This window comes from Neofelis nebulosa, chromosome 6, assembly GCF_028018385.1.
Source record: "Neofelis nebulosa isolate mNeoNeb1 chromosome 6, mNeoNeb1.pri, whole genome shotgun sequence".
Taxonomy (NCBI): domain Eukaryota; kingdom Metazoa; phylum Chordata; class Mammalia; order Carnivora; family Felidae; genus Neofelis; species Neofelis nebulosa.
Window position 1 is genome coordinate 81,961,026 of NC_080787.1, and position 18,614 is coordinate 81,979,639.

The 18,614-nt window shown below is 37.7% G+C and overlaps 1 protein-coding gene and 1 non-coding gene across 10 annotated transcripts in view; both read left to right on the top strand.

Moving 5' to 3' along the window:
- Positions 1-17,604, top strand: part of CFAP206 (cilia and flagella associated protein 206) — a 47,054-nt gene extending 29,450 nt beyond the window's left edge. For 8 of the 9 annotated variants that reach the window (XM_058734662.1, XM_058734660.1, XM_058734661.1 and 5 more), the window contains 4 exons: positions 290-430; positions 3,500-3,693; positions 7,030-7,173; positions 17,147-17,604. In XM_058734662.1, the coding sequence (XP_058590645.1) occupies positions 290-430; positions 3,500-3,693; positions 7,030-7,173; positions 17,147-17,377 (710 nt within the window). In that variant the 3' untranslated portion in view covers positions 17,378-17,604. The remainder of the gene's footprint in view (positions 1-289; positions 431-3,499; positions 3,694-7,029; positions 7,174-17,146) is intronic. The other variant, XM_058734666.1, reaches the window with a different exon arrangement.
- On the top strand, positions 671-777 carry LOC131515546 (U6 spliceosomal RNA). The gene has a single exon (XR_009263616.1). It is a non-coding gene; the product is annotated as a U6 spliceosomal RNA (small nuclear RNA).
- Positions 17,605-18,614: the final 1,010 nt, after the last annotated feature.

The following is an 18,614-nucleotide window of genomic DNA, read 5'->3' on the forward strand; positions in this document are numbered from 1 at the left end:
AACAAAGATTGTGCACCTTGTTATCAAAATTAAATTACTAAGAGAGATTTCCTTGAAGCTTTCTGCTCAGAACATTCTCAGCTGTTTCAGGAAACAATAGTCCTAGTATAGGAGCATCACATTTAAAGAATTTGCCCACCTAGTGTATTATGAAGAGCCATACAGTCTTGAATGAAGTTGATTTCTCTCTATTTTAGTCACACAACAGCCAGTCTTTTCTGCATATTTTCTTGGGTTGTTTACTCTTCTCCTTGACTGAAATTTTTCTTGTCCTCCTCTTTTATTTTAGAAGATAGAGTACGTCCGGTGGATTTCAGAAAACAAGAATGGCTTTTCCCAGAAACAACGGCCAATTTTGATAAATTGTTAATTCAGTATCGAGGATTTTGTGCTTATACATTTGCTACAACAGATGGTCTTCTTCTTCCAGGTATATTGTGGGAAATGATATTGCTTTGACTTCCCATTTTTTCTTTAAATAAAGCCGTCCTTGCCACTTACTTATTCATTTTTTTTTCACTTATCATTTTTTAAAACTTTATGGGATCTGACGGTGAACTAGGAAAGGAGCCACAAAGATGATCCAGACCAAAATCTTCATTTTTGAAGTGCTCACAGAATAATCCGGTGGACTGACATAAACAAGAATTACACACAAATGATAAGTGAGGTGCTCGCTTCGGCAGCACATATACTAAAATCAGAGCAATACAGAGAAGATCAGCATGGCCCCTGCGCAAGGATGACATGCAAATTCATGAAGCTTCTACATTTAGAAACGAAAACAAATAAGTGATAGAATGTGTAGATAATGAAATCTGGATGCTACATTATCATAAAAGAGGGATGACTCATATGGCCAATGAGGGACTCCAGAAATTCACATGGCGTTAGTAAAATAGATCATCTTCCAAAGTAATTAGTTGAAAGAGCAACACTAATTTGGCTGATTATGTTTATTAAAAAAATACTCTGTTGCTTTATGGTTGTGTTCTATTAACATAGATCAGGATTTCTGTATAAGTCAGATCCACCTAAGGAAATGGCCAATATTTTATCAAGTAAAATCTCTCTGTATATATTACTAGAGCTTCTCCCCTAACAAAGAGTAAGTCAGAAATTGAGGTGAAATAAATTATTATCCAAAAAGTGCTGTGTGAATTGGAAATAAAAAGTCAGCTAGGGCTAGAATGAAAACAGTTGGACAAAATTATTTCTGATTTACCTTACACCATTAACCTCTTTTTTCCTTTTCTTCTTTCTTTGTCATTTCTTTTGTTATATTTCGTAGTTGGATATTACTTTTTTTATTAGAATTATAGGAACTACATACAGGCTAGAGAACATGCATACTGACTTTTAAGTTTATTTTTGAGAGAGAGAAAGAGAGTGCGTGTGAGGGGAGGGGCAGAGAGAGAAGGTGAGAGAGAGAATTCTAAACAGGCTCTTGTATTGTCAGCACAGAGCCCAATGCAGGGCTCGAACTCACGAGCTGTGAGATCATGACCTGAGCCAAAACCAAGAATTGGACTCTTCAACTGACTGAGCCACCAAGATGCCCCTGACTCATTTTTTATGGTATTAGATTTTTCATAATGGAAGTAAGAGGTTTACCATAGGGAGCTGAGAGAATAGTATTCTGAGGCCCCATGAGGGTCAGTGATACTGGTGGGGGTGGGGGGGTAACAATCAAAAGCCATGAAGAAATAAGAAGTGATGGAATATAGATGGTTTTCTTTCTTTCCTTCTCTTCTCTTCTTTTCTCTTTTCCTTTTCTTTCCCCTTCCTTCCTTCTTTCCTTCTTCCTTCCTTCTTCCCTTCCTTCCTTCCTTCCTTCCATCCATCCATGCATCCATCCATGCATCATCCATCCATCCATCCATCACAAATAAGAAAGGAAGGGAGTCACAAGAGACACAAACGCAAAGAACCATAGCTGTAGGGTGATGACAGAGGTAGCATGATATAATTGAAAAAGCTATGGGCTAAGGTTCAGGAGAGCCTGGCTTCTAGTCCAGGAGGTCTGTTTGGCCCCTTCAAGCTTCCACTATCTGGGATTCTAATAAAGAGAGAGAAATAGGAAAGTAGAAGAGCTTGTGGGGCTATGGGTTTCAGAATCCTCTCTCAATAAGCTAGCCCTGACTACTTTGTTCACTACATTATTTCTGTTTGCTACATTATTTTCTGGGCAGCAGCAAACTGCACTAACTCAGGAATTCTGTAGGACTTTTCCCCTTCCATTCAGGACTCCAGACCACATGACTTAAATCCCAAGGCTTACTAACTAGTTAGGATCCTTTTCAATGACTACACCGGTTTTATTGCCAATCACTTTCCCTTGCCTACTCAAGCCTCACTGGCTTTCTTGTTATTCTTGAACATCTCAAGCCCATTTTCACCTCAGAGCCTTTATGCTTGCTATTTATTCCCTCTACTTGGAAAACTCTGTCTATCCCTCAGATAGCTACATACCTTGCTCCTTCATTTTATTTAGCATTCCTAGATCACCCAATTTAAAATATCAACCACACCCTTCTTCCTTTTATTATGTGTTTAACAAGCTTATTTATTTTTTTTGAGGGTGGGGGGGAATGAATCTTAAGCAGGCTCCACACCCAGCACGGAACCCAATGCGGGACTCAATCTCATGACCTGAGATCGTGACTTGAGCTGAAATCAAGAATCGGACACTTAACTGGCCAGGTGCCCCTTGGCTTTATTTTTAACCTTTTTTTGCAGTACTCTCTGGCCTATGGTATATTTGTTGATTTGTTGAGAGCAGCAATTTTGTTTTTATTTCCTTAGTGCCAGGAATAGGGCCAATAAATTTTGTTGAACAAATGAAAAAATAAATAAGGCAGTACTATTGTTTCATATATAATTCCCACCAACTATGTGGATATTTAATAACCCTTATTTTTGTAGTATCTGTTCACAGTGGGAAATACTTTCTAACATAGAGACTTGTATTTTGGGGATGCCTGGTTGGCTTGGTCGATGGAGCATGCAGCTCTTGATCTTGGGGTCATGAGTTTGAGCCCCATGTTGGGTGTAGAGATTACTTAAAAGTAAAAATCTTAAAAAAAAAAAAGGAAACATATTTTGGGTAAGTTGTCCCATTTTTGTAGTTTTTATAGAATTATTTTTAAAACAATGCTTATAGTAGTTAGTTTAGTTAAAGGAGATTTGAAACCACGAGATGACTATGTGCCTTCTCATAAAAGATTTTCAAACATTTTAGATCTGTATAGTAAAATAATTTTTACATAAAACCATTCGTTAAAATTAATTTAATATGAATTTCACATAAAATAGAATTTAACAAAATGTACAATTTAAAATTGCTAATTTTAGCATTTTAACAAAATGAAAACATGTTAAATATGCATAAGTCATATGTTAAATATGCAGTATGTAGGGGATGATTCTATGGATGTATTATAAACATAGAATCACTTACTATTTTATATCTCATTCATTTCCTTTTCTTAATTTTCAGGAAATCCAGCAATTGGAATTTTGAAATATAAAGAAAAGTATTACACTTTTAATACCAGAGATGCTGCATATTTATTTGCAGAAAGTCCTGAAAACTATATTGATTTAATTAAGGAAAAAGCAAAAAAAAATGCAGAATTAATTCAGCTACTGGAACTTCATCAACAGTTCGAAACCCTCATTCCATATTCTCAGGTAAGCAGAGTCAGTATTTTAAGAATTTATGACATTTAAAAGTATAATTAATTAGAAAGCTATACATTGTTGTTCCAAAGTCCAGAGACTGGATCAGAAGAGGGCCTTTAATGCTATTGGAAAGAGATTCACCCCAAAGAAGGAAACTAATGAAATCCACAAAGAATAATGAAAACAAGATAAGGAGTCAAATTGATAAATTAGACTGGAAAAATCTGGAAGAGAAAGACTACGTTTAGATAAATAACTGAGTCTGTAGGATTTCCTTATCTAAAATTAAAGAACTTAACACAGATAACACAGGTGATAACTTAGAGTTGTAAGATAATACTTTCTGATATATTTTATTACCTGATAGGGTAAGCTCTTTCCTTTGCCTTGTATTTTTTCAAAATTGTCTTAGTCATGCATGGTAGTTTTCTTAATAAATTTGCTAAGTTTCCCCCAAAATCTTACTGAGATTTTAACTGGAAATGAATTAAAATAATAAAAGAATTTTTATGTTTATTATATTAGGTTGTCCCATTCATAGTACCATTTAGTTTTTTTTAATAATTACTAGTTTCATTAATTATATCTTAATAAAGCTTAATGGTTTTAGTTCTATTTTCTACTGTGCCCACTTCTAAAACTGTATGTGATCCCAGCAGTGGCTGGTGATGCTAATATTAATACATGGTTTTCCCACTCAGTATGATGACCCCTCCATTGAATTAACAATTCTCATATGGAATGGGTTTGTTTCTAGGCTTTTAATTGTGTTCCACTGGCTTGTGCTCTCCCAGTTTTGTATTTCATTCTGTTTTTTTAAAGCTTATTTATTTATTTTGAGAAAGAGAGAGAGCGAGTACAGGCAGGGAAGGGGCAGAGAAAGAGGGAGAGGCAGAAAGAATCCCAAGCAGGCTCCACACTGCTAGCGCAGAACCCCGTATGTGGGGTTTGAACCCATGAACTTAATATGGGAGGTGTATTTTGGGAGGGGAAAACCTAACATCACTCATTCCTAAGTCAAATGCCCCTCTTCAATTTTCACAATTGGTAGCCTATGTGAATACTTTGACCTGAGCCGAAACCAGGAGTTAGATGCTCAACCGACTGAGCCACCCAGGCACCCCTCTGTTTTTCATTCTTTTTGTGATGTCTTCTCATGAATGAAAGTTTTTCATTTTAATATGTCATTTATTAATCTTTTCTTCACGTCTCAAATTTTGTCTTGTTTAAGAAATCTTCATGTATCTTAGATCATAAAAATATTCTCCTATATTGTTTTGTAAAAAAATATGGATTTTGGATTTGCCTTTCATACCTGACTCTTTAATTGACTTGGATTTGATTTTTGTGTCTATTGGGAGGTGAAGATCCAATTTTAATTTTTTTTCTATTTGAGTAATGAATTTTCCCAGACCATTTGTTCAGTACTCTTTCCTTTCTCCATATCTATAGTGTCTTATATGCACAGGCTTAATTTTTAATCTCTCTATTCTATTCAGTTCAATTTTTAAAAAATTCCTGTATCTATATCTTACTATAGCTTTATAGTAAGTTTTGATACCTAGTAGAGTGAGTTCTCCCACCCTTTCCTCTCTAAAGGATCTTGGCTATACTTGAGTCTTTACTTTCCATATAAATTTGAGAATTTATATTGTCAGGTTCCATAAAAAACCTTGAAGGAATTATGAATTTGCATGTCTATAGACAAGAATTATTTGACCATGCCACCACTTATTTATAACTTACAGAGTTGTAAGATACTTCAAAGGCAGTGAAAGGTTAGAATCAGATCATCAGAAATGTATGCTATATGTAGATAATGCATAGTTTTCCATTAAACAATTTTCCCCTATATTTTGGGTCTTGTTTTTTTCCTTTCTTTCTGTGTACTTAATTCCCAGCTCTTCTTCAGTGACCTTAAGTACCTATGGAAGTGAGTTTTCTCCCTTCATATTTCAAAGCTGTAGTTCTTATAATTATTTACTTGCCATTTACTTGTACTGTGTAATATTGCTAATCATCTTGCAACATGTTTTTATCTACCCAACTATACCACAACATCGTTCTGAAGGCAAAAAAAAATTATATCTTATGTTAGGTGGTAGGCAATCAGTAATTATCTGCTGTTTGATTTGAGTAAGAAGTTAATCTTACATGGCATATATATATATATATATATATATATATATGTGTGTGTGTGTGTGTATGTATATGTACATATGTACATATGTATATGTAATCTTACATGGCATATATATGTGTGTATGTATATGTATATACATGTATATACACACATATACACATATATGTGTATATATATACACATATACATATATATACACATACATACAATGGAATATTACTCAGGCATAACAAAGAATGAAACCTTGCCATTTGTAACAACATGGATGGATCAAGAGGATGTAATGCCAAGTGAAATAAGGCAGTCAGAGAAAGACAAATACCATATGATTTCATTCATATGTGGAGTTTAAGAAACAAAAGCAAATGGGCAAAGAGATAAAGATACAAAAAAACCAGACTGTTAAATACAGAGAACAAACTTGTGGTTGTTAGAGGAGAGGTAGGTGAGGAGATGGGTGAAATAGGTGAAGGGAATTAAGAGTCCACTTATCGTGATGAGTACAGAGTAATGTATAGAATTGTTGAATCACTATATTATACACCTGAAACTAATATAACACTGGGTTAGTTACATTGGAATTAAAAAAAAAGTTAATCTGTCCCTCCTGTGCACTATGATCTGAGTTCCTTAAACCTCTACCACTCTCTCCAGCAACTTCATATATAGCACAATCATATCTTATTTAGCCTGGAATTAATATTTAATATTTTAATAGTGAGCTTGTGGGTATCCCAGCAGAAAATCAAAATATTCAACTAAAACAAAACCAAGTGTATGCATAGTTTGGGGTTTAGATATATCCTAAAGATGTTTTGATACTTTAAACAAATGTGATTCATATTTAACATTTAATGGCTATTTTAAACTTCAGTCAGTTTTCAACAAAGTATTCATGTATGCTACCGATTGTGAAAATTGGAGAGGGGCATTTGACTTGAATGAGTGATGTTAGGTTTTCCCCTCCCAAAATATACCTCCCATATTAAGTTCACAAAGTCAGGTACAAAGAAAGCCATAGTGCCCAGTAAAATTATCACGTTTAGTTCACTACTATTAGCTTATTTTCTCTGCTGTCTTTATGAGTATATTCCATGTTGAAAAATTCTTATTTTTCTAATCTTTTTGTCAGTTTATTTTTAGTTATCTCTAAATAATGCTGCTTTTTAATAAATACTGATTACAGAACTTCATTTCTTTAGATGAAAGATGTTGACAAACATCATATAAAACCAATTACAAAGTGTGAAAGTAGCACACAAACAGATACGCACATATTGCCACCAACGATTGTGAGATCATATGAGTGGAATGAATGGGAATTGAGAAGAAAAGCTATAAAATTGGTTTGTAACAATATTTTCTAAAATTATTTATAGGTTGGGGAATTTGTTTTCTTCAGCTAAGACAGCAGAAGAGATGATATTTTGTACATGTGTTACATTCAGCCACAAATTAAAGCAGAATTAGTCCCAAAAGTTACAGGTCCAGGGCACAGGACCAAAAGGGATTGTTTTGGTACGAGCAGGGTGGGTCTCTCAAGGGTAGTTGTTGTGATAAGATGGCAATAGATGTTCTAGATTCATTGAATCAATTTCTAGAAAATAGGCATGCTGTCCAACAATTTCTACCAGCGTCCCTGGCCTCTAGCTTTCCTTGTTTCTGCTCCTGTGGCTTCCATGGGTGTACACACTGGCCATTTACTTGGAACTCTGCCTCATCTTTCTTCTTTCTCGCTTCAGCCTGTGTATTTGCTTCTCCCTCCACTTGGCCCTCATGGTGTGGGAGTTTCCAGGAAGATGGTGCTAAAGCTGAGAGCTATAGGTTAGGGAACTTTAATGTGTTGTTAGTCATAGAGTGGGTAATTTAAATGACTTGTATAAACTAGTGGGATGTATACAGAGTTCTTTGCATATAATTTGCCAGCTTTACATTGTAAGATTGTCTTCTAATTTTAAGCACATACGGAAGCATGAAACTATTCTCAAATTATACCATCCAGTGACTAGAACAATGGTAGTTGCTCTCTCTTTCTTTCTATATCCATCTATTGTAATCTATGAGATTTAGAGCACTTTCAGCTTCCTCTAATCATTTAAAGTATATCTTTGTCTTTTCTAGTCTTTTTTTTTTTTTTTTTTTGAGGAGCAGAATGTTAACCTCTCTTGTGTCCCCTCTTACGTCAGCATGTTCTCTATAGGCACTGAGCTCTCTTGTCCTTCTAATTCTCAGTCACCTTAATCATAAGAGGTGCCTGCCCTCAAAGCTTGGCTTTGAAAATCTCATCCCTGTATGACTCAGTGGAATTCTTCCCTCTCACCCTTTTTACAGTATCTTGTCATTTTAGACAATAAGTATTTAGAGTACGAAGGAAATAAACTTTTATATCTATAGCCTTTTCTTAGTATATTTTATCCATCTCTTTAACTGAAATCAGGTATGGGAGTAAATGAAGACTACCCAAATCAGAACAGAGGCTATTTATTCAAAGTTTTCTATAGCAAGGGAGTCAACCATCATCACTGGCCGTTGGCAGGAACTCCAAAGCAGGCAGGGAAAGTGGGAAAGCCTTATAGTGAAAAAAAGGGGAAGGCTTCAAGCATGCTCTGACTGGAGATTGTTGACATGGGGAAAATGGAAGCAGGCTAACTCAAAGTTGAGGCTCTTATGTGAATGGTTTGGTGGGCATAATTGGCTTTCTCTGGTTGGTCCTCAGTTGGAAGGTGGGGGGGGGGGGTGGGTAGCAAAAAAATAGGGAAGCTGGCCAAGTCCTGTCTGTTCCAGGCTTATAGCTACAGCTATAGAGGTTGTGGAACTGAGTTCTATTGTCATACAAGGTCTAGCTTTTGGCAGTTTGTATATTCAGTGTCTCACAGGCTTTTCACCAATCATGGCATTTCTCTTGCCACCCTTTGTGATGGCAGCTTTTCAGTCCCTTAATTTCCTGGGATGAGGAAGGATCAGCTTCCTGGTATGTCTTCCAGATCCTCGTTCCATTAGCATTCCTATCAGTTACTCTTCTGTAGTACATGAAGCTCCATCCCCAATGTTCTTTTGTGTTATCTACTAAACTCACTTGAGCCCATCAGATACCTATGGGTAACACAGATATTACACACTTGTTCTTCAGAAACTAATTGTCTAGCAAGTGACACTGATACACTAAAAATATCTCAATACCTCTTGGTAAGTGGTAGAATAGAAGTGAAATAAAAAATGAACCCTGGTGACATTTTAAGTTGGTCTGAGGTATAAATAGGCAAAGGAGAAGAGGGGAATGATGGTTGGATGGATATGAGAGGTAGAGGTGCCAGCATAGGTCTGGACTGGAAATGTTAAAAGAATGGCATATTCCGTGGGGCTGCACTGCATACCGACTGAACTCTTCTTCTCATTCTTCAACCTCCACTTAATTCTGAGGCTCACCTTAGACCTAATTCTCCTCTGGAATCGCATCACGTCAAATGCTGGCTCCCTATATATGACCAGTACAATGTGCTGGTAAGACAAAACTGAGTGTATTGCTTAAAGCTATAAGAGGAATCAGCACCTCAGCAGAGCCTAGGCAGTGTCTTGAGGGGGAAGAGCAAGGTCAGAATGTATTGAGAATGTGAAGTTTGGGGGAAGGTAGGTCTTTCAAAGCCAAAAGTAGGTCAGGGGATGGGATGAGGGCTTGAATTAGATTAGGTAAAGATCATGAAAAAGCAGCCCAGCACTGATGGGAAGAATCTGTGTGTTGGTACTTACTACTGAAGGTGTGTCTTTTGGGATGTTCTGTAGTGAACAATCAAGTTATTTGCTTTGGTAAGAGTCTCTTGGAATGATCAAATTATGCTAATGAAGATGTCCAAATAGAAAAGTCATACTAATGTAGACAATAAACTCAGTGTGGAGGAAGTAGTTTTGGTTCTCAGTCATCCACGGTGTCTCAAAATCTGGAATATTTCCTCTCCTTCCAGGTCTCTACATTTTTATTGTATTTTATTTTTATTTTTATTTATTTATTTATAATATAATGTATTCTCAAATTGGTTTCCATACAACACCCAGTGCCCAGGTGCCCTCCTCAATTCCCATCACCCACTTTCCCCTCTCCCCCCACACCCCCATCAACCCTCAGTTTGTTCTCCTATTTAAGAGTCTCTTATGGTTTGCCTCCCTCCCTCTCTGTAACTTTTTCTTCCCCTTCCCCTCCCCCATGGTCTTCTGTTAAGTTTCTCCAGATCCACAGAAGTGAAAACATATGGTATCTGTCTTTCTCTGACTGACTTATTTCACTTAGCATAATACCCTCCAGTTTCATCCACGTTGCTACAAATGGCCAGATTTCATTCTTTCTCATTGCCAAGTAGTATTCCATTGTATATATAAACCACATCTTCTTTATCCACTTGTCAGTTGATGGACATTTAGGTTCTTCCCATAATTTTGCTACTGTTGAAAGTGCTGCTATGAACATTGGGGTACAAGTGCCCCTATGCATCAGCACTCCTGTATCCCTTGGGTAAATTCCTAGCAGTGCTATTGCTGGGTCATAGGGTAGATCTATTTTTAATTTTTTGAGGAACGTCCACACTGTTTTCCAGAGTGGCTGCACCAGTTTGCATTCCCACCAACAGTGCAAGAGGGTTCCCGTTTCTCCACATGTTCTCCAGCATCTGTAGTCTACTGATTTGTTCATTGTAGCCACTCTGACCAGTGTAAGGTGGTATCTCAGTGTGGTTTTGATTTGTATTTCCCTGACGAGGAGTGACGTTGAGCATCTTTTCATGTGCCTATTGGCCATCTGGATGTCTTCTTTAGAGAAGTGTTTATTCATGTCTTCTGCCCATTTCTTCACTGGATTGTTTTTCAGGTGTGGAGTTTGGTGAGTTCTTTATAGATTTTGGATACTAGCCCTTTGTCTGATATGTCATTTGCAAGTCTCTTTTCCCATGCTGTCGGTTGCCTTTCGGTTTTGTTGATTGTTTCCTTTGCAGTGCAAAAGCTTTTTATCTTGATGAGGTCCCAATAGTTTTTAATTCCCTTGCCTTTGGAGATGTGTCAGGTAAGAAATTGCTGTGGCTGAGGTCAAAGAGGTTTTTCCTGCTTTCTCCTGTAGGGTTTTGATGGTTTCCTGTCTGACATTCAGGTCCTTCATCCATTTTGAGTTTGTGGGTCCAAATCTGGGGTCTCTGTTCTATTCCATTGGTCTATGTGTCGGTTTTTGTGCCTATACCATACTGTCTTGGTGATTACAGCTTTGCAGTACAGGCTAAAGTCTGGGATTGTGATGCCTCCCACTTTGGTTTTCTTCTTCAGTATTACTTTGACTATTCAGGATCTTTTGTGGTTCCATACAAATTTTAGGATTGCTTGTTCTAGCTTTGGGAAGAATGCTGGTGCAATTTTGATTGGGATTGCACTGAATGTGTAGATTGCTTTGTGTAGTAGTGACATTTTAACAATATTTATTCTTCCAATCCATGAGCCTGGAATGTTTTTCCATTTCTTTGTGTCTTCTTCAGTTTCCTTCATAAGCTTTCTATAGTATTTGGCATGCAGATCTTTTATATTTTGGTTAGGTTTATTCCTAGGTATTTTATGGTTCTTGGTGCAAATGTGAATGGGATCAATTTCTTTATTTGTATTTGTGTTGCTTCATTATTGGTGTATAAAAATGCAATCGATTTCTGTACATTAATTTTGTATCCTGCGGCTTTGCTGAATTCATGTATCAGTTCTAGCAGACGTTTGGTGGAGTCTGTGAGGTTTTCCATGTCGAGTGTCATGTCGTTTGTGAAAAGTGAAAGTTTGACTTCATCTTTGCCAATTTTGATGCCTTTTATTTCATTTTGTTGTCTGATTGTTGATGCTAGGACTTCCAACACTATGTTAAACAACAGTGGTGAGAGAGGACATCCCTGTCGTGTTCCTGATCTCAGGGGGAAAGCTCTCAGTTTTTCCTCATTGAGGATGATATTAGCTGTGGGCTTTTCATAAATGGCTTTTATGATGTTTAAGTATGTTCCTTCTATCCCGACTTTCTTGAGGGTTTTTATTAAGAAAGGATGCTATATTTTGTCAAATGCTTTTTCTGCATCTATTGACAGGATCATATGGTTGTTATTTTTTCTTTTATGAATGTGATGTAATCACACTGATTGATTTGCGAATATTGAACCAGCCCTGCAGCTCAGGAAAGAATCCCACTTGATCATGGTGAATAATTATTTTTTATATGCTGTTGAATTAGATTTGCTAGTATCTGGTTGAGAATTTTTGCGTCTATATTCATCAGGGATATTGGCCTGGGATAGTTGTCTTTTTTTGCTGAGTCTCTGTCTGGTTTGGGAATCAGAGTAATGCTGGCTTCATAGATGAATCTGGAAGTTTTCCTTCCCGTTCTGTTTTTTTGGAGTAGCTTGAGAAAGATAGGTATTAACTCTGCTTTAAATGTCTGCTAGAATTCCTCAGGGAAGCCATCTGGTCCAGACTCTTATTTGCTGGGAGATTTTTGATACCTGATTTAACTTCTTCACTAGTTAGTTATGGGTCTGTTCAAATTTTTTGTTTCTTCCCTTTTGAGTTTTGGTAGTGTGTAGGTGTTAATAATTTTTCATAGTATTCCCTGCTAATTGCTTGTATTTCTGAGGGATTGGTTGTAATAAATCCATTTTCATTTGTGCTTTTATCTATTTGGGTCCTCTCTCTTTTCTTTTTGAGAAGCCTGGTTAGAGGTTTATCGATTTGTTTATTTTTTCAAAAACTAACTGTTGGTTTCATTGATCTGTTCTACTGTTGTTGTTGTTGTTGTTTTTTTTTTTTTGAGTCTATATTGTTTCTTTCTGCTCTGGTCTTTATTATTTCTCTTCTTCTTCTGGGTTTGGGGTGTCTTTCCTGTTCTGCTTTGAGTTCCTTTAGGTGTGCTATTAGATTTCGTATTGGGGATTTTTCTTGTTTCTTGAGATAGGCCTGGATTGCAATGTATTTTCCTCTTAGGACTGCCTTTGCTGCATCCCAAAGCGTTTGGATTGTTGTATTTTCATTTTCATTTGTTTCCATATATTTTTAAATTTCTTATGTAATGGCCTGGTTGACCCATTCGTTTTTTAGTAGGGTGTTCTTTAACCTCCATGCTTTTGGAGGTTTTCTAGACTTATTCCTGTGGTTAATTTCAAGTTTCATAGCATTGAGATCTGAAAGTGTGCATGGTATGATCTCAATTCTTTTATATCTATTGAGGGCTGTTTTGTGACCCAGTATGTGATCTATCTTGGAGGATGTTCCATGTGCACTCAAGAAGAAAGTATAGCTTTGGGATGCAGAGTTCTAAATATATCTGTCAAGTCCATCTGGTCCAGTGGATCATTCAGGGCCATTGTTTCTTTACTGATTCTCTGTCTAGATGATCTATCCATTGTTGTCAGTGGAGTATTAAAGTCCCCTGCAATTACCACATTCTTATCAATAAGGTTGCTTATGTTTGTGATTAATCGTTTTATACACTGGGGTGCTCTTGAATTTGGTGCATAGGCATTTATAATTGTTAGCTCTTCCTGATGGATAGACCCTGTAATTATTATATAATGCCCTTCTTCATCTCTTGTTATGGCCTTTAATTTAAAGTCTAGTTTGTGTGATGTAAGTATGGCTCCTCCAGCTTTCTTTTGACTTCCAGTTGCATGATAGGTAGTTCTCCATCCCCTCACTTTCAATCTGAAGGTGTCCTCGGGTCTAAAATGAGTCTCTTTAGACAGCAAATAGATGGGTCTTGTTTTTTTTATCCATTCTGATACCCTATGTCTTTTGATCGGAGCACTTAGTCCATTTACATTCAGTGTTGTTATTAAAAGATACGGGTTTAGAGTCGTTGTGTTATCTGTAGATTTCATGCTTGTAGTGATGTCTCTGGTACTTTGTGGTCCTTGCAACATTTTACTCACAGAATCTCCCTTAGGATGTCTTGTAGGGCTGGTTTAGTGGTGATGAATTCCTTCAGGTTTTGTTCGTTTTGGAAAATCTTTATCTCTCCTTCTATTCTCAGTGACAGGCTTGCTGGATAAAGGATTCTCGGCTGCATATTTTTTCTGTTCATCACGTTGAAGATTTCCTGCCATTCCTTTCTGGCCTGCCGAGTTTCAGTAGATAGGTCTGCTACTACCCTTATGTGCCTACCTTTGTACGTTAAGTCCTGTTTATCCCTAGCTGCTTTCAGAATTCTCTTTATCCTTGTATTTTGCCAGTTTCACTATGATAGGCCGTACAGAAGATCGATTCAAGTTCCGTCTGAAAGGAGTTCTCTGTGCTTCTTGGATTTCAATGCCCGTTTCCTTCCCCAGATTGGGGAAGTTCTCAGCTATGATTTGTTCAAGTACACCTTCAGCCCCTTTCTCTCTCTCTCTTTCTTCTGGATTCCTATGATACGGATATTGTTCCCTTTGATTGAATCATGTAGTTCACTAATTCCCCCACGTGATCCTGGATTTTTTTTTTTATCTCTTTTTTCTCAGCTTCTTCTTTTTCCATAATTATATCTTCTAATTCACCTATTCTCTCCTCTGCCTCTTCAATCCTCGCTGTGACTGCCTCCATTATGTTTTGCACCTAATTTATAGCATTTTTTAACTCATCATGACTATTTTTAGTTCCTTGATCTCTGCAGCAATAGATTCTCTGCTGTCTTCTATGCTTTTTCCAAGCCCAATGATTAATTTTATGACTATTATTCTAAATTCTTGTTCAGTTATGTTCCTTTATCTGTTTTGATCCATTCTTTAGTGTCACTTCTTCCTGGAATTTCTTTTGAGGAGAATTCTTCCGTATCATCATTTTGGCTAGTTTTTTGTCCCTTATGAATTTTAAAAGCTTGTTATATGCTCTGCATTGTGAGCACTGCTATATTAAAGGGGGGGTCATACACTGTCCAGGGCATGGCTCTTCAAGAGATGTTTTTTGGAGTGTGTTACTTGTTCTCTGTTGTGACTTTGGTTATTTTATTTCCCTATTCGTAATGATGTTTTGGACTCTCCATCAGGTGTGCTTTGATTTGTTCCTTGAAGTAGCCCTGGAAAGGAAAACAAACAAACAAACAAACAAACAGGAAACAAAAATATGCAAACACACCAATAAAACAAACAGAAACAAAAAACTAAAAACAATCCAAAAATAAAATACTAGGAACACCAGCTACAAATAAAGAACAGGGTGGAGGCAGTACTGATTGAAGAACAAAGAGAGAAATGACAGGGGTGGGCGTTGGGGGGGAGAAAAAATAAACATTGACCAGGCAGAGAGACTAAAAGGCTTAATCCAGAGAGAGAGAGAGAGAGAGAGAGGAAAATAAGGAAGGATGTGGGGAAAAAGAAACAAAGATAATGTTACCCAGACAGAGAAACTAGAAGACATTATTTTTCCAGAGAGAGAGAGAAAGGAAAGTAAATGAGGTGTAGAACACGTATCTAGAGAATGGATTAAATATGTCTGTTTAAACAAACCAATAACCAGAATAGCCAGCCTAGAGGAGGGAAGAGATAAGAAGGAGAAATGGAAGGGAGAATATATCTAAATAACAAGATTTATCCTAGGATTAATCCAGGCAATGCAGCAGTGCTAGTCTGGAGGAGGGGGCCGACTGCCTCCAAAGCGTCTATCCCTCTCCAGTAGATACGCAGTTACCCAGTAGATATGCGTGGTTTGGTGTAGGCTGGTCCCACCCCTCCACTGTGGTTTCCATGGTGGGATCTCTGAGGCCTCACCTTGGTGGTGGTGGTGAGAAAGATGGCGACCCCCCTCCCCCCCCCCCCCCCCCCCAGCCCCAGTCTCTTCTCCACAACCCGGTGTCCCAAATCACTCCTTTGGAGCCATCCTCACTGGCCGCAGCCGCAAATGAGGTTATCTGTCTGACTCCACTGACTCCCGTGCCAGGCTCTTGGCTGGGATTTAAATCCCTGCTCCGTGTGCCGTGGTACTGGGGAACTGCCTCTCTATCCAGGCCCCATATGTGGTCCCAGCTGGTTTTGTCCTGTGCGGAAGCACTTCAGGGGAGAGGACCGGTTTCTCCTGCTGTGGACTGTGCCCTAATCTACCACTGAACCCAGAGATGGCTCCCCTCCTCCCCAGGTGCATGAACCAGGCAGCCTGCCCCAGTCTGAAGAAAGCCCCGCAGTTAGAGATGGGATCCTTCTCCATCCTGGTCCAAGGGTTTTCTCTTGTCCAGATATAATCCTATGCTTCCCTAGCCACTCTTTCTCTTCCTTTTGGCTCTCTGCAGAAGGGGATCCCTCCCCTCCGTGCCTATGCGGACTGTTTTATCTCCCCCCGTTTGCAATCACCCACCCATGGCCCTTCAGTTTGTCCCTGTTTCTCCCCGGTAGACTCAGTCTCTTTTTCTCCAAGATTCTTGAGGTTCAAAGTCCTTTGGCTTCAGCCCTTCTTTGAGAGATGCGAGAGGTACAGATCCCCCTACTTTTCTGCCATGTTGGACCCATTTACGCTACGCCGGTCTCTACCTTTTTAAGTGACAGGCTTTTATGCTTCTGAGTTCTTTTCTTGGACTTCTTTGTTACTTCAGTAACTCCTAGTCTCCTTTTTTGTTTGCTTGTTTTTTAAAGTTTATTTATTTTGACAGAGAAAGAATGAGTGGGGCAGGGGCAGAGAGAGAGTGGGAGAGAATCCCAAGCAGGCTCCACACTCACACAGAGCCCGATATGGGGCTCAGTCTCAGGGACTGTGATATCGCAACCTGAGCCAGAATCAAGAGTCGGATGCTCAACTGACTGAGCAACCCAGGCACTCCACTCCTTGTCTCCTTTCAATAAAACTCCTCTTTGCTTCCCAGCCTGAGTAATCTGTTTAACTTCATGTTTATTAGTAATCCATAAAAAGAGCAAGCAAGATGTAGAATAATGTAAAATATAACCTAAAGACATCAGAACTTTTTATATTAAAAGTCTTGGGTGAAGCCCATTTAAAAAAGAAACGAAATCTTAAATTTTTGTCTTTAAAAAAAATAAACCGAGTATGGTGGAAAAATCCAAGTTGTATAAATCTCAAAATATAATAATGAAGGAATTAAAAGATTATATTAACAAATAATTGGGCTCACTGTTAAGTGTGATCTGTATGTTCTTTCTTTGGGTCCGTTTTCAACATTTTATGTATTTTCTCACTTCTTGGCAAAGGATATTTATTATGTTCTAGTTTTTCTAATGTTTTAATGTTTTGTAGAAAAATGCTGTGTTGTAGGTCTAATTTCTTTGTGGACTGAGAAAAAAGATTCAGCCAAATTATTTGTTCTTTAGAGATGGGTTAATTCCTGTGTATTCTCTTTCTTCTTAGGCCAATTTGCGTCGGAAGGTTACTCACTCAGTACAAACTGACCTCAGTCACATGAGAAGAGAAAATTGTTCACAGGTGTACCCACCAAAGGATGCCAGCACGCAGTCTATGAGAGAAAGCAGCACCCGAGTGCCCAGGCCCCAGATTTACATAGCTGGTCTTCGTGGGGGACAGGGTAAAATCACATATGGGGTCAAGGTGAACTTAACTAGAGCTGTTGATGAGACCTAGTTGAAGACTGTATTTTTAAAGTAGATATCACCAAGTTATGAACAGTGGCAAATATTGACAAATATCTTTGCATCAATGGAAATTACTAAATTTTGTGAATCTAGCACATTCATTGGTTGTGTGAATGTTTTCTGGATTCTGTCAAACTGCTACAAAAAACTAAAAGTTGTTCTCTGGAGCACATTTTTCATTCTATTAAAACTGAAAAATAAAACTCTGCCCACTCAGCTTCTATTTGTTAGAAAAAGTTTGGCAGCATTAAAGGCTGAAATTATGATGTATTTAGATATTAATATATTTAGAAGATTATGACTAAGATAGCTTATTTATTTCTAAAATCATTTTTAATGGTAAACATTAAAACTTTAAAACCTAGGCAATATTTTAGCCTCATTAAAGTATTAAATGTTAATGGGATTAAATTAATGTATAATAAACCTCACTAATTTGGAACAATTAGAGCAGAGGTCCACATGAATTTTTAAAATCTGGAAATTTTACATAAAATCTGGATTTCTAGTCCCTTGGGAAAAAAATCTGAATATTTGCCAATACTTGGCTAGTATTCCTGTGAGTAGTAGCTGTGCCCTTTCATAGGCCAAACATTTCTAGTCCCAGTCCCTGCTGTCTTTTTGGTCTCCTGCATTACTCCTGTGCCTTATTTGCCTGGCCCTATAGGCAGTTGTACATAGGGCCCATGTGAATTACTAATAGCTGAATTTTAGAGCTGTAGTTTTATTACTGTCTTACAAACTTCTTTTTTTTTTTAAAGTTTATTTATTTTTAAGAGGGAGAGAGAGACACAGCATGTACTCATGGGAGTGGGGGAGGGGCAGAGAGAGGGAGAGAGAGAATCCTAAGCAGGCTCCATGCTTCAGCTCAGAATGAGACTTGGGGGTCGAACCCACGAATGGTGAGATCATGACCTGAGCTGAAACCAAGAGCCCAGCACTTAACTGACTGAACCACCCACGTGCCCAATATATATATTTTAAGTTTATTTCTTTATTTTATTACTTTCTTACATATATCTAATACCAGTCCTAGATAATAAAGACTCCCTGGTGGAGGGACTGTTAAACATGCTTTAATAGCCAGGGGATCATTTATATTTAATGTATTTTTTGTGCCTTGGTGACTTTTAAGGTGTTTATATAATTTGCTTTCTGTGTATGTATAGTGTTATCTATAATGTGAATATGTTTAAAAATGCACTTTGCACAGATATCATAAAGGT